Source organism: Sinohyriopsis cumingii, chromosome 10 (genome assembly GCF_028554795.1).
Source record: "Sinohyriopsis cumingii isolate HCF-2022 chromosome 10, ASM2855479v2, whole genome shotgun sequence".
NCBI lineage: Eukaryota > Metazoa > Mollusca > Bivalvia > Unionida > Unionidae > Sinohyriopsis > Sinohyriopsis cumingii.
Window position 1 is genome coordinate 20273761 of NC_142970.1, and position 16728 is coordinate 20290488.

General features: G+C 34.8%; 1 protein-coding gene and 1 long non-coding RNA gene across 3 annotated transcripts in view; one reads left to right on the forward strand and one right to left on the reverse strand.

Annotated features, from left to right (window-relative positions):
• Positions 1-14995, reverse strand: part of LOC149789687 (uncharacterized) — a 25900-nt gene extending 10905 nt beyond the window's left edge. For both annotated transcript variants that reach the window (XM_089971702.1, XM_089971701.1), the window contains exons 1-2: positions 14781-14995; positions 7689-8340 (exon numbers count right to left, since the gene is read on the reverse strand). In XM_089971702.1, coding sequence (XP_089827828.1) covers positions 7689-8303 — 615 coding nt within the window. In that variant the 5' untranslated portion in view covers positions 8304-8340; positions 14781-14995. The remainder of the gene's footprint in view (positions 1-7688; positions 8341-14780) is intronic.
• On the forward strand, positions 86-3813 carry LOC149789688 (uncharacterized). The gene is made up of 3 exons (XR_016423695.1): positions 86-192; positions 731-860; positions 1197-3813. It is a non-coding gene; the product is annotated as an uncharacterized LOC149789688 (long non-coding RNA).
• Positions 14996-16728: the final 1733 nt, after the last annotated feature.

The window sequence follows — 16728 nt, forward strand, 5'->3', positions numbered from 1 at the left end:
ACTGGATATTGGCATTTATACGGCTTCTCTTCTTCGAATAATGTGCTGGATTCCTCTAGAACATACTCCTCATACGATCACGGAATTCCAGACTGAATATATCATTATGGCAGGATATTTGAATTATTTAATATGGAAGAATAATACGACCGGATGCCAATTTGCGATTTGAGAGACCAACATTTGTCGAAGGTCTATTCACAAGAGAGGGGACGTTTATTTACACTTACAGGTTAATATTTCAACCATACTTGTTATGGGGGTGGGGTACATGATCCATATAGCGTGGTAGCAGTAACGTAAATGTGACAGTCATCGTTACAGTAGGCTGCCGGGACTTTGTCTGCGTAGGTTTGGCATGCTGGTGTGGGACAGCGTGAACATCTTTGGCTTAACTAGACTAACGTTCAGGAGGTTGTTGCGGTTTTCTTTCGGCATTCATAACGTTACATGTAGGGTCAATGATCCATAGCCCCATCTACGTAAGTTCAAAAATGTACGTTTTATGAAACTCGCTCGTTGTTCCCAAATATCCATTCGGCTAGGATTGAACGATGTTTGAGATGTTGTTTATAGCAATAGTAAATAAGGTCTCACTAGATAGTTTCGTATTTCGACACTCACCTAATTTCTAAGGTAGAAGGCATGAGCCTAATTATCACAATCCTAGCATTTATAAATTCACACATAAGCTAAATCTGTAATGTGGTTTACATTTACTTTAAAATAGGCTTGGACAAGGGTTGGCTTATTGGTGACTGCCTGTCGCAGTTAGACGAGCATTGGAGATAAAATGCGTAACTTTGGCTGCAAATGAGCAGCCAACATGGCTGATGTATTACGTGTGTCTGCTACAAGAGGTAAATATCTAAAACTCTAGATGGTTGAGGGTTGATGAAAAATATGTTAATTTGTTATAGTACTAGTGAACTTTATTCATGCATAAGGCACATACTGATTCTTTTTTGCTGCCGTGTCACAGGAAAATATTCAAAATAGCTCTTTCCTGTCAAAACTGAATGTAAAAAAGAGGGGTAGGTGGTAGTGTTGGTTCAGTATAAAAGGCACCATTTGCATAATGAATTAATCTTAATACCCGAGTCAGAATCTTACAAGCATCCTTTTAACGAAAATCAATAGTTAATATATTTGTTTTGTATGTTTAATATAATATTATTATCAATTTTCTGCAATAGGTCATCGTCGGATAAAAATATGCCCCAAAACAACTGTCATGTAAGACTTAGTGGTTCCAAAAGATAGGGAAAGGAAACTTCCCACCGTCGCAGCCAATCATCAATGAGAATACAGCGCAAGGATTTCATAAACGTGCTTTGACCAATGAAAGTTGCAGAAAGTGATATGTTAACTAGTATACATATTAAAACGAATAAGCCACTAACACTGTATTTAAAGTGTACGAACCATGCGATATTAAAAGACATGAAACTCATTATGAGAAAAGGGATCTTCGGGCATATTTTATGCAATTTGGGATTGTTGTATAGTTATATATATTTATGAAGAAAACTAAGCGATTCATGGCAAGCACAGTTTAAGAAGTAAATAGGAGTCTTTTTCTGGTCAAGGGTGGCTTTAGAAAGGTCAAACTTATAATGCTTCTGTTGTATATCAATCAGCTATGCAAGGGAGCGTGTCAGAATTTTCCTCTCCTCAGGCCTCAATAATAAGGCAAACGAAGCACCATTTTATTCCACACAAACTAACTTGGCTCTTCCTTATACAACCAAACCATGGAGCCGCTCCGGTGGCCTAGTGGTTAGAACGTCAGCCTTAGATGCTGGAAGTCACTGGTTCGAACCCCGGCCGAGTCATAAGAAAGACTTATGAAAATGGTAATAACGGCTACCTTGCAAGGCGCTCAGTATTAAAAGATTAGTGTTATGACTGGTCGGCCTTGTGTCAAGAGACTGGGTGGGACATCGTGGCACATGTCTGCTGCATGATGCATCAGCACTAGACATCAATATAAACTGCAACAATGCAGACATCGTAGCGATATGACTGAAAAGCTGTTAAAGCTACTTAAAAATCAAGATAACACAGAGACACACACAGATACACATACACACACACACACACACATCAAACTATGGTTCATACACTGAACCATGCTCGACCCCAACACAATGCTCGTTTAACCATTTGTCATACGAATTCGTCCTCATCTGGATCCAGCTGAAATCAGTGTAGCGAATACAGTTGATATCACTCTTGCCAATACAGCTGATATCGATCTTGCCAATACAGCTGATATTGATCTCGCCAATACAGCTGAAATATGTGTAGCCAATACAGCTGATCTTGGTCCTGCCAATACTGCTAAATTCTCAGTGGTTTATAAAATCTCTCAAAATAGCATTTGATCGTTGCCAACTCAAAAAATGGGCTGCCAATGCTTTCATGTGTTCAGAGTTATTCCAACGAAATAAGAGTCTCTTAAGGTGGATATGCGTTCTTGCATACAGAAAACTCCAATGATGGGGATATCGTTGCAGGATCCCATGGCACTTTTCCCAGATGTTAACCGGATAAAGCTTCCATTTTGCGTCTTGTAAATTACAGTCATACTCAGATCTTTCTGTGCGTACATACATACATACATACATACATACATACATACATACATACATACATGAACACATGACCTCTAGTTTTCGAAATTATCAGCAAAAGGTTTTGAAACATGTACGAAAGAAAATCATCCATAATGTTATTATCAGTAGTTTCCCGTCGTGTGCACTCGAGAAAAGGTCAAGTCGTGATAATTTCTTACGTTTTGTCGTAATTATTCAGGTGGACGTCAAATCGTAGTAATTTCTTACATTTGTCATATGCAACGTTCCCTCTAAGGCATGTACACTAGTGAGCGCCGAGCAAAGGCCACTGAGCAGACTGCAAAACCTACTGAGCAAATTTTTTTTTATGGAAATTGTATCCTCAGGCAGTGTGCGTCAAAGTGTATCATTATAGATTTCATGCCATTAAATCAAACATCTGGAATTTTAATCTCAACCATGTTAAGACTGAAAATATTTTGAACAACGAACAACTGTAATTAATTAGAAGAAATTGTGTTCATGAGAAATCAAAAGAATTATCTCTGCGCGCAGAATACATTTAGCTGCTTTAGCTGCGCTAAGACATCAAACAAGCTGCGCGCGCGCTGCGCAGCTTAGCGGGAACATTGGTCGTATGTACTCAGGTGGACGTCAAATCCTAGTGATTTCTTTTGTTGAACGTCAAATCCTAATAATTTCTTACATTTGCCTGGATTAAGCTTAGATTTCATGAAATATCTCATTTAAATTGTCAGCGAACATATTAATTAACTCTGTAAGATCTTACTATAACAATGACAAATACAAACAAAATTAGAAAGTATTTATGTATGGATAGGTCATGGCAGTGTCAGGAAAACTGTGCTTTTATTTATTCATTTATTTATTTATTTTGGAGACGATCGTGTATAGTTGTATTTTCGAATATAATGTCTGATACTGCACAACAATTTTTTTATTCTAACGGAATTTGAGCTGTACATCTGAGATTATGGAATGCCTAAGCAACCAATGGCATAATTAGCATGTGCCGTAAATCTTATTGTAAGATGTTGTAGGAGATGAATACTTTTTACTGATCCGTGTTATTTCTATCATTGCAGGTTTCGCTGCCTTTCTGTATGTTTATCTGTCCGTTCATCTGTCTTTCATACTAGTTACATGCATGCCAAATCAATTATTCACATATTGGTTAACACCTCCCCGTCTTTCAAAATATTATAATGTAACAATGAACATGCAAATGTTTAGCCCGGCAAAGATAAATAAATTTGTACCAGTGGAGAGTTTTTGTCTTTCTTTACAGAGAGTGCAATTTTTGACAGTGATAGTGGATGTAAAATAATGGCATAGGAAGCATTTGAGATTTCACGAAAACAAATGGACTGAGGAAATACTATTTTGTCCGCATATCGATGGTGTACCAACTCAGTTATTAATTGCATGCGAAAACCGGTTTCTTTCTGAGCAAGGACGTTGATTGTAATTGTGCTATATACATGTCCTAAAAGAACAATCGTGCAATGAACGTGTACTGGGGGTACATCATGGAAGTCGATTGTATAGTAAATAATAGCGCACTCAAAACATCGACTGTCATTCTGCGTTTTTCTAAGTTTCACTAGTGCTGCTTTCTCTTTTAAATGCCCATTCCTCTTCCAAGTTTTGTTTCTGTTTTTTTGTGTCCATCCTCAGTGAATCTCGTCGACACCGTTCAATTTGTTTATTACAGGTGCTATCATGCAATCAGTCTTTAACTTTGCTTTATACCGATTTTCACGCTTTGCTGTATACTGTTTTAATACTTTGCTGTATACTGTTTTAGTACTTTGCTGTATACTGTTTTAATACTTTGCTGTATACATATTATAACACTTTGTTGTATAAAAAATACTTTGCTGTATACATATTATAACACTTTGTTGTATAACTGCGTGAACACTTCGCTGTATACTTATTTTAAACACTTTGCTGTATACATTTTTTAACACTTTGCTGTATATCTGCGTGAACACTTTGCTGTATACCTTTTTTAACACTTTGCTGTATACCTATTTTAACACTTTGCTGTATACCTATTTTAACACTTTGATGTATACCTATTTTAAACACTTTGCTGTATACCTTTTTTAACACTTTGCTGTATACCTATTTTAACACTTTGCTGTATACCTTTTTTATCACTTTGCTGTCTACCTTTTTTAACACTTTGCTGTATACCTTTTTTAACACTTTGCTGTATACATATTTTAACGCTTTGCTCTATGCCTATTTTTCACACAAATCCTTTCTTTATATTTGGCTTGTCTTTGTACCTGTATTTCACGGAAAGCTTTTGCAGCAAAGACTATGAACGTTGCATCAAAAGCATTAAAACTTTGCTGTATACCTGTTTATTTTATTCAGTGCTTTTATAACAACGTTTACCAATCTTGCGCCAATACCACCTGAAACTGTTGTCATGCTATCGTCCACCAAATTAAAGATATTCCAATACCACCGGAAACTGTTGCCATACTGACTTGCACCAAATTAAAGATATTCCAGTACCACCGGAAACTGTTGCCATGCTGACTTCCACCAAATTGAAGATATTCCAATATCACATGGAACTGTTGCGATGTTAGCCTCCACCAAACTAAAAATGTTGAATGCTGCTTTTCATTTCTATCTCACACTTCTATAGTATTCGATCTCCCTGACCAAATTATGTTTGTTAATTTTTTGAAGTTTAAAATTAACAAAGTTTTTGTCTATCAGCCGTATAGGATACAACACTAGAGCGCCTATTATATTTTCATTCATTGCTGTATATTTTATGTATCGGAAAGTGGCGGCATTATGTGCAGTATTAACTGTTGTTTTCCTTGTATGTTTGATCTTTGTTGTTTTTTGTGCTTGTTTGATCATTTCTTCTTTTTCTCTAATGAACAGTAATGCATACCTTGTATTTCAACAACATGAGTTTTACTGCATAACTTAACACTCTCTCCAGTAAAAAGAACTACTCTAATAATTTTGATATACGCACACAATGTATAAACAACAAGACGTTCAGTACTGTGTTAAACGTTAAGCTAGAAATAATTGCACTAATTTTTAGATTCATTAGTTTATTTAGGCTTTATTAAACTGATGTTTGAAGTGTCATACACAAGATATCAATGGCACCAATCTCATTTAGGACCAACTAGATATCATAAGAGATCAATGGCACCAGTCTCATTTAGGACCAACTAGATATCATAAGAGATCAATGGCACCATTCTCATTTAGGACCAACTAGATATCATAAGAGATCAATGGCACCAGTCTCATTTAGGACCAACTAGATATCATAAGAGATCAATGGCACCATTCTCATTTAGGACCAACTAGATATCATAAGAGATCAATGGCACCAGTCTCATTTAGAACCAACTAGATATCATAAGAGATCAGTGGCAACATTCTCATTTAGGACCAACTAGATATCATAAGAGATCAACTGGTGAAAACTGCAGACGACTGTGCAGGTGTAAATGTTGTTTTGTTTGTTTGTTGATATAGCCATCCAGTGATAGGTATAGAGATAGCAACAATTGCAATGTAGCCGGTACGATGTCCTTATTGAGGGTTAGTCATTTTTCTTAAGGACCTACTATGGGGAAGTAAGACCTGTCTGGATGCCCCCCCTCCCCTGCATTTAACCCTAACCCCCATGCCAAAATTACTTTGCATTTAAGAAGAGAATAGAATACTAGATCAGGGGTCGGCAACAGACCACACGTGACACAAGGCGGCACGTCAAGAAGTTTTGTGTACCACGCGAAGGGAAGCCAAAAATTTAGATTTGAACAATGTTACTCTCTTACTGGTGGCACGCGCACGTTCATTTTGTAATTAATCCGGACAAAAGTGGCACTATGTAAAATATGGTGCCGACCCCTGGACTATATCTTCAAGAAGGTTACATATTGGACGTACGAGCATCACCAGTGTAACCCACATGAGAATGTGAGGATAATTTTAACACAAATAACGAAAACACGACTTTAAGTACAATTTATTATAAGAAATATTTGGGGGGTGGAAACCCCATGTCAAAGGAACTTTACATCAACAGAAGAAGCGAAAACTAGACCTTCAAGAAGGCCAAATTGGACGTTCGATAAGCTTCCTTCTAGTTTAAGATTAGCAAAGATTATATAAAGCACATACACTTCAGTTACAACCCATGCCGATGCGTGGATTCTTTCAGGAGAAGTAATAAAAACGCGATGTTCTTGTATACAACTAGGCATTATAAGAATTCGTTTGGTAAAAATCAATTGTCAAGATGACTTTACATTGAAGAGGAGTAGCGATAACAAAATTTTCAAGACGACCGATGTGACAACTATATTGAACGTAAGGTCTGAGCCATTTACGTAACAGCGCAAACTAAGAAGTCTTTTAATGAAAACATCTTTTTGCTGTGACCCTCCATTTAGGATGAATATCGATCAAAGCGATAGCACAATTATAAGATGGTTTCCATATTGGATGTCGAACAACTCCATTTGCATTTCGGACCAACAAGATCATAGGATGAATGTGTAAGTAAAATGTATGTCAATTAGTTTAGGAGGAGTAGTAATAACAACTTGTGTCAATGGACAGACGACAGACAGACGAACTAGGGACAGACGAGAACAAACGACGGACATGCAGCCCCATAAGCTGTTATACTGTATAACCAGTAGAGTTAATGAGAAATGACTGACCGCTTTACTGACCGCTTTACCTGGTTTAATCAGGATAACTGGCCCTACACAGTTGTGTGAAAGACAGCACCAATGTTTATCATTCGTTCAGGGAACAGTTGGTATTTTAACAAAAACAAGTTGCCAAGAAACGATAAACAATTTAAGTTGACAAAGATCATTGTCTAATTTAATGCATAAGACGGGTGCGTAAGCATGGTCACGATAATCAAGGGACATAAGTGTAAACTCAACAAAAACAAACAATGAGTGAACTAGAAAGGTTCTTCTAAAGGAATACGAAATTAAAAATTGCTAAAAAAAACCCCAATATTACACTTTTTAAAATCTTGAATAATTTGATAACGGTTCTTATACTTACAATTACTCGTGAATTTACTTCTTCCAAATTCCCTGCTTTCAACATTTCTTTGGCTCTGGAATGTTCCAGCTCTGCTAATTTCGGATTACTACTGCGAACTGTTATGGATGGAAAGTCCAAGACTTTCAATTCTCTCAAAATCTCCATTTCCTCCTTCTGTAGTCGATCATCATCGGGATACGGCTCTTGGGATGACATTTTTAAGGCACTTTGAGTCGAGTTATCTCCCATGTTACCATAGCTATAAAGTATTTCTTCTTGTAGCTGCTTCAGGTTGTCGTTGATGTTCGCATTCTTTGGATCAATTTCTAAACCTTTCTTATAATATCCCAAAGCATTTTCGAATAGTTTCATCTTTGCCAGAACCTTCCCACCCAAAATGTAGCCGACAACATCATCCGGGTCTCTTTCTATGCAAGTGTTCGCATCTTGTAAGGCTGAGGGATAGTCCTCCGTTTCGAAAAAACAGTGGCATCTTTTCTTCAGGACTTCAATAATGCAGGTGCTTAAGTCCGATTCTATAGCTTGCGAATAATATTCGGCAGCACTGCCATAATCCTTTTTACAAAATGCATGGTTTCCTAGTGACACGATATCAGCATCAACAACCGCCATCTTAGTGTGTTACCTCAATTGCTGATCCTATAATATTCTGTGGACAAAAGTAATATTTTGGGTGTAGTAATTTTATAACTAAGACAAGTATCGATTACAAAACAGGTATTGCAGTGTATAAAGGGGGGGGGGTATTGCCAAGAGGGTATTGACAAGGGGTTAATGTCAAGGAGGATATTAACAAGGGGGTGTTGCAAGTGTGGTATTGACAAGGGTGGTATTGACAAGGATGGTATTGACAAGGAGATATTGACAAGGGAGTATTGTCATGGAGGGTATTGACAAGGGCGTATTGACACGGGAGGTATTGACAAGGGTGGTATTGACAAGTGGGGTGTTGTCAAGTGGGGTTAATGTCAAGGGGGTATTGACAAGAGGGGCTTTGACATGGGGGGTATGGGGTATTGACAAGGGTGGTATTGACAAGGGGGTATTGTCAAGGAGGGTACTGACAAAGGGGGTATTGACAAGGTGGGTATTGACGACGGAGGTATTGACAAGGGTGGTATTGACAAGGGGGGTATGGGAGTATTGACAAGGGGGTATTGTCAAAGGGTATTGACAAGGGTGTATTGGTAGGCCCTATTCTGTAACTCAACACTAATAAATTCAACAATTATCAGTCTATTGAAATATTTGGATATGAATGCATGCACGCATGCAAGTATGAGTGACTGAATGAATAAACGAAAGATTCTAGGAATCAACACAGAAGGCACATCCCATGGGTATATATCCAATTCTTCAATACAACTATATTATTTTGAAATATTTTTAAACAAATAAAAGCCACTTGTAAAATTGTACATAAACAAGACCGAATTACAATCTATTAAAATATAGTTTCTTGAGCAACAGGCGATAATTTACTCCGTTTTGGTGGGAGTAATCATATCATAACGTGGGTGTTAATTAATTTCCTTGAATTAATTTTAATTTGCCAAATCTCTTATTCTGCCGAGTTTATAATCACGTAATAAAAGTGTTAAGTTTTCGATCTAGAGAAATTTTAGGTGAGCTGTGCAGCTATCCAAACGAAAGGCACGGAAAAATCTTTATATCTAAATTGATGTGTCGTTTTTGGATTCCGAACAAGCGTTGGAGACATACAATTCTTAATGTAAATGCATCAAAAACTTCAGCTTATGGAAAGACGACATGTACAAATATATCAAATAATCAAGGACTTGTACAATCATGGAAAACAGTCAAGGACTTGTCAATCATACATGACAGTCACCCACTTGTTCAGTAATAGAAAACAAAGACTTGCACAATCATAAAAAACAGTCAAGGACTTTTAACACCATACAAAACAGTCAAGGACTCGTACAATCATATAAAACAGTCAAGGACTCGTACATACATATAAAACAGTCAAGGACTCGTACAATCATATACAACAGTCGAGGACTCGTACATTCATATAAAACAGTCAAGGACTACTACAATCATATAAAACAGTAAAACACCAAAACCACAGAAAGTAAGTCTAGGATAATAAATAATTTTTGTATAAGTTAAACACCAAACCACAGTAAACAAGTCTAGTTTGATTTGTTGTTGTAGTGTTTAATGCCATTTTTCATCACACGATAGGCTATATATGGCGACCAGTATTAATGGTGGAGGAAGAACCAGGGAAAACCCCGGAAAGAACCACTGATGCACGAGAAGCTACTGGCAAGTTTTCTCACATACCCACATTAGCCGATTCCGAGACTTGAACCGAGTCTAGTATGATAATGTTTGTATAAGTAAAACACCGAACCACAGTAAACAAGTCTAGTATAATAAAAAATGCTTGTCTAAGTAAAACAACAAACCACAGTAAACAAGTCTAGTATGATAAATGTTTGTATAAGTAAAACACCAAACCACAGTAAACAAGTCTAGTATAATAAATAATGCTTGTCTAAGTAAAACACCAAACCACAGTAAACAAGTCTAGTATAATAAATAATGCTTGTCTCAGTAAAACACCAAACCACAGCAAACAAGTCTAGTATGATAAATATAGCTTGTCTAAGTAAAACACCAAACCACAGTAAGCAAGTCTAGTATGATAAATGTTTGTATAAGCAAAACACCAAACCGCACTAAATGAAGTATAATTTAAAAAAACTCTTGTATAAGTAAAACACCAAGCCACACTAAATAAAGCATAATAAAAAAGTGCATAAGTAAAACACCAAACCACACTAAATGAAATATAATACAAAAATCTTGTATAAGTAAAAACACCAAACTAAACTAAAAAATGTAGTATAATAAATAATGCTGAACGCTAAGCAAGGCAGTTGCAAGTACCATTGAGAGAGAGAGAGAGAGAGAGAGAGAGAGAGAGAGAGAGAGAGAGATGGGGGGGGGGGGGGACGGGTGAAGTAGACCGAAGTCTTCAGATTCAACAGCCAGATAACGTCTTTAAAAGCCAACAAGGTTACAGTGATTGGATTGTTCATTTGGTTCGAATTTTTCGAGCTTCGCGTTGTGTTTAGGCAAGTCGCATTATTATCCTTTGCAAGAGGAAATATTCACTGAAGTACAGATTCTGCTCCGTTTCAGTACAGGTATAGGTATAAGTATAGGTATAAGTATAAGTATAGGTATAAGTATGAGTATAAGTATGGGTATAAGTATAGGTATAATCATAGGTATAAGTAAAGGTATAAGTATAGGTATAAGTATAGGTATAAGTATAGGTATAAGTATAAGTATAGGTATAAGCATAGGTATAAGTATAGGTATAAGTATAGGTATAAGTATAGGTATAAGTATAGGTATAAGTATAAGTATAGGTATAAGTATAAGTATAAGTATAAGTATAAGTATAGGTATAAGTATAAGTATAGGTATAAGTATAGGTGTAAGTATAGGTATAAGTATAGGTATAAGTATAGGTATAAGTATAAGTATAAGTATAAGTATAGGTATAAGTATAAGTATAAGTATAGGTATAAGTATAAGTATAGGTATAAGTATAGGTATAAGTATAGGTATAAGTATAAGTATAGGTATAAGTATAGGTGTAAGTATAGGTATAAGTATAAGTATAGGTATAAGTATAAGTATAAGTATAGGTATAAGTATAGGTATAAGTATAGGTATAAGTATAAGTATAGGTATAAGTATAGGTGTAAGTATAGGTATAAGTATAAGTATAGGTATAAGTATAGGTATAAGTATAAGTATAAGTATAAGTATAGGTATAAGTATAAGTATAAGTATAAGTATAGGTATAAGTATAAGTATAGGCATAAGTATAGGTATAAGTATAGGTATAAGTATAAGTATAAGTATAAGTATAGGTATAAGTATAAGTATAAGTATAGGTATAAGTATAAGTATAGGTATAAGTATAGGTATAAGTATAAGTATAGGTATAAGTATAAGTATAGGTATAAGTATAGGTATAAGTATAAGTATAAGTATAAGTATAGGTATAAGTATAAGTATAGGTATAAGTATAGGTATAAGTATAGGTATAAGTATAGGTGTAAGTATAGGTATAAGTATAAGTATAGGTATAAGTATAGGTATAAGTATAAGTATAGGTATAAGTATAAGTATAAGTATAGGTATAAGTATAGGTATAAGTATAGGTATAAGTATAGGTGTAAGTATAGGTATAAGTATAAGTATAGGTATAAGTATAAGTATAAGTATAGGTATAAGTATAGGTATAAGTATAGGTATAAGTATAAGTATAGGTATAAGTATAGGTGTAAGTATAGGTATAAGTATAAGTATAGGTATAAGTATAGGTATAAGTATAAGTATAAGTATAAGTATAGGTATAAGTATAAGTATAAGTATAAGTATAGGTATAAGTATAAGTATAGGTATAAGTATAAGTATAAGTATAGGTATAAGTATAAGTATAAGTATAGGTATAAGTATAGGTGTAAGTATAGGTATAAGTATAAGTATAGGTATAAGTATAGGTATAAGTATAAGCATAAGTATAAGTATAAGTATAGGTATAAGTATAAGTATAAGTATAGGTATAAGTATAAGTATAGGTATAAGTATAAGTATAAGTATAGGTATAAGTATAAGTATAAGTATAGGTATAAGTATAGGTATAAGTATAAGCATAAGTATAAGTATAAGTATAGGTATAAGTATAAGTATAAGTATAGGTATAAGTATAAGTATAGGTATAAGTATAAGTATAAGTATAGGTATAAGTATAGGTATAAGTATAAGCATAAGTATAAGTATAAGTATAGGTATAAGTATAAGTATAAGTATAGGTATAAGTATAAGTATAGGTATAAGTATAGGTATAAGTATATGTATAGGTATAAGTATAAGTATAGGTATAGGTATAAGTATAAGTATAGGTATAAGTATAAGTATAGGTATAAGTATAAGTATAGGTATAAGTATAGGTATAAGTATAAGTATAGGTATAAGTATAAGTATAGGTATAAGTATAAGTATAAGTATAGGTATAAGTATAGGTATAAGTATAAGCATAAGTATAAGTATAAGTATAGGTATAAGTATAAGTATAAGTATTGGTATAAGTATAAGTATAGGTATAAGTATAAGTATAAGTATAGGTATAAGTATAAGTATAGGTATAAGTATAGGTATAAGTATAAGTATAGGTATAGGTATAAGTATAAGTATAGGTATAAGTATAAGTATAAGTATATGTATAGGTATAAGTATAAGTATAGGTATAGGTATAAGTATAAGTATAGGTATAAGTATAAGTATAGGTATAAGTATAAGTATAGGTATAAGTATAGGTATAAGTATAGGTATAAGTATAGGTATAATCATATGTATAAGTAAAGGTATAAGTAAAGGCATAAGTAAAGGTATAAGTATAGGTTAAGTATAGAATTTTCGTAGATTTTAAAGATAAGCACTTTGGCTGAGTCTCTTTGTAAAATATGGAAACTGTTCTTGTTGGACGCCGAAAAATTGTAACCAACGTAATTTGAAGCTTATATAGTGATTCAGAGGGAAGCGTACATCATTTGTTTGTTTAAGAAAAGGAAGTAGATAAGTCTCGTGTGATCGAATGGTCGAAGGCGCTCGCGTTTACAGATCACTGTCATCTCATCTATGTCCGCCTGGGTTCGAGTCTCAAGCTCGGCTAACGTTGATAGCTAAGAAAGCTTGCAAGTAGCTTCCCATGCGTCAGTGGTTCTTCGTGGGGTCTCTCGCCGCCAGATATACTGGCCACCATATCGCCTTCACTGTGATGCAAAATTGCGTTAAAGCATATAATAATAAAAAAACATGCGTTGGAACTGATAACAGCTCCGGTGGCCTAGTGGTTAGAGCGTCCGCTTCGGATGCGGGAGGTCGTGGGTTCTATCCCCGGCCGAGTCATAACAAAGACATACAAAAATGGTACCAACAGCTGCCTTGCTTGGTCAAGGTCACTCGTTTTTATTTTCCATTTGATCTAGGTCACTCGTGTTTATTTTCCATTTGATCAATGCCACTCGTGTTTTTTTTATTTTATTTTTAAAATCAACAATTAGTTGTATATATTAGCGGATCATATATTTTGCAGTGTTATAACTTATATTGATTCATACAGTTTGTATTGTTACTTTGATTCATAGATAATGTATTTTTACTCTAATTCATACAGTATATATTGTTATTTTGATTCATACAGTATGCATTGTTACTCTGATTCATACAGTTTGCTATTTTGATTCATACAGTATGCATTGTTACTCTAATTCATACGGTATGTATTGTTACTTTGATTCACAGAGTATGTATTTTTACTCTGATTCATACAGTTTGCTATTTTAATTCATACAGTATGTATTGTTACTCTAATTCATACGGTATGTATTGTTACTTTGATTCATAGAGTATGTATTTTTACTCTAATTCATACAGTATATATTGTTATTTTGATTCATATAGTATGTATCGTTACTCTGATTCATACAGTTTGCTATTTTGATTCATACAGTATGCATTGTTATTTTGATTCATACAGTATGTATTGTTACTCTAATTCATACAGTATGTATTGTTACTTTAATTTATACAGTATGTATTGTTATTTTGATTCACACAGTATGCATTTTTCTTTGATATTTACAGTTTACATTGTTACTCTGATTCATACAATTGCATCATTACTTTGATTCATTCTTTATTCAAATTGTAAATATAAACGTACACTCTCTACATTATGTTAAATGTTTCCCTCTGTGATAATATACTTTTACGAAAGAAACATCAATAAACTTTACAAGACATCCCACTATCCATTCTTCCCATTAGCAAAGTTACGGGCGTTTAAATATCGTGTACCAAATTTCAAACTCCAAGTCAAAGATTTTAGTTCAAGCCTGAAAAAGGTAATCAGTCGGAGTTCGTCATTTAGCATGCTTAAGTCTACACAGAAAGAGAGCACGCTATTTGGTTTCCATAACAACCAAATCAGCTAAGGGATTCTATTTCTATTGAGTAATTAGTTATGCATACCATCAAACTGTTACTCCACGGCATATAACAAGCATCCTAGATGGAATCGTGGAAACTTTCACACCTTGTAAGACTGAATCATTTTGTCATGACTGATAACATTGTACATCGTCTGAATTCTCACAACCAAATGTAAAATTTCATTCAAGGCAATCTGACCCTTTGGATTTAAATGCGTGGCGATATGTTGCTCTAACTTTTACCAGCATATGATATATTTCCTATGGCGCTCTGCATTAATTAAGAGCAATGTCTATATGTACCCTGAAAGCACTCCTATGGAGACGGTACGCATTAAAACATGCAAGTCTGAATATCAATCGTCCGCAGTCTTTCAGTGTCAGATAAAACTAGAAATAGCGGAGAAGTTCCGATTAAAAATGGTCATTAATTTTGATCTGAAGGCCTTTCATGGTATTTGAAACAACTGGAATAAATCGGATTTTATGGTTCAATTTATATAATATTGACAATGCTATAATCATTGAATTTCTGAAAACTAATCTCTGAAATCTTGGGATTAGATGTTATCATACCAACTGTGAACGATGTTTCAGTCCGAGAAAAAGAAAAGGTATACTAGATCTTGGGATAAAATGTTATAATAGCATTTGTGGTCCATATTTAGTATATATAAAAAATAATGCACCAAAGAAGTATATTAATCACCATTAAATTCATCAAAGCTTGACATACAGTTCAAGTCGATGACTTTTTACTTTTATGCATTTAACGGTTCCTGCCATTCTAATAATCCTGATGCAACAAACACAATTATTACTACTGGTTTTGTCTGGTGCCTGAAGGAACATGAGCACAATTATTTATTGTCGAGGAAACTGGAGTAAAGCCTGAAGACCAAAGGACGCAGCACAGTTGCTGATCCAGGTTGATCCGGTGGCAGTCGTCCAACCGACACCCTTTCGCTCAGCAAGCAACCACAGCGGCTTCTGTATCAATATATCATCTTTTGTATCATACATGAGGGTGCACCAGGCTTAATCTGGATCCCCAGCCTTTTTAATCTAGATTTTGACGCAAAGTCTTTGCAGTTTTGTACCTATGGTACCAGATTTTGACGCCAACTGTTTGCAGTTTCGTACCTACGGTACCAGATATCAACGCTGAACTTTGGAAGTTTCGTACCTACGGTACCAGATTTTGACGCTGAATTTTGGCAGTTTATTTCCTACGGTACCAGATCTCGACGTTCAGCTTGAGTGTTTAGTGTATACTGTATCAGATCTCGGAATTGAGCTTAGAATTTAGTTTCCATGGTACCATCTCTCTGTCCTTAGCTTAGACAGTTTCGTGCCTACGGTACTAGATCTCGGCGCCGAGCTGCGACAGTTTTGTGCCTATAGGAACATATCCCAACACTGAGCATAGACATTTCAGACCCACAGTACTAAATCTCGATATCGTTAAAATCTTTTAAAGAAACAGACAACAAGCAGAAAATCAATATAATCCATAATCTAACTAACAGTATTCTTTAACGGTTGTAAATAAATTTTATTTGTATCATTTATTGCGTTTCACGTGATAAAACGCTGTGAATAGATCAATGCATTCACAGTTTTCACACGAGACGACTTTAATCCAGTGATACGCGTTGCCAAGTACATTTAATTTTTATTTTCCATTCAGCCTTGAATGTAAGTGGACAAGCCTTGAAGGAATTAAGAACATATTTTCTTTTATAAATGATAGTGCAATTTTTATTATTATTATTATTATTATTAGCCATCGAATATTGGGCGACGCATGCTCTATTTGGTACAACAATAGCGCGTACTTATTCCATGATGGTGCACAAGGATGTGTGTGGGCCATTTTACCATTTACATCATCTAACACATGCGTCCATTTGGGGAAAAAAATGAAGAGCGCCTGGTGAGTGGGATTTGGCTGTTGTTCAGATAATATCATCACACAAACTGACATC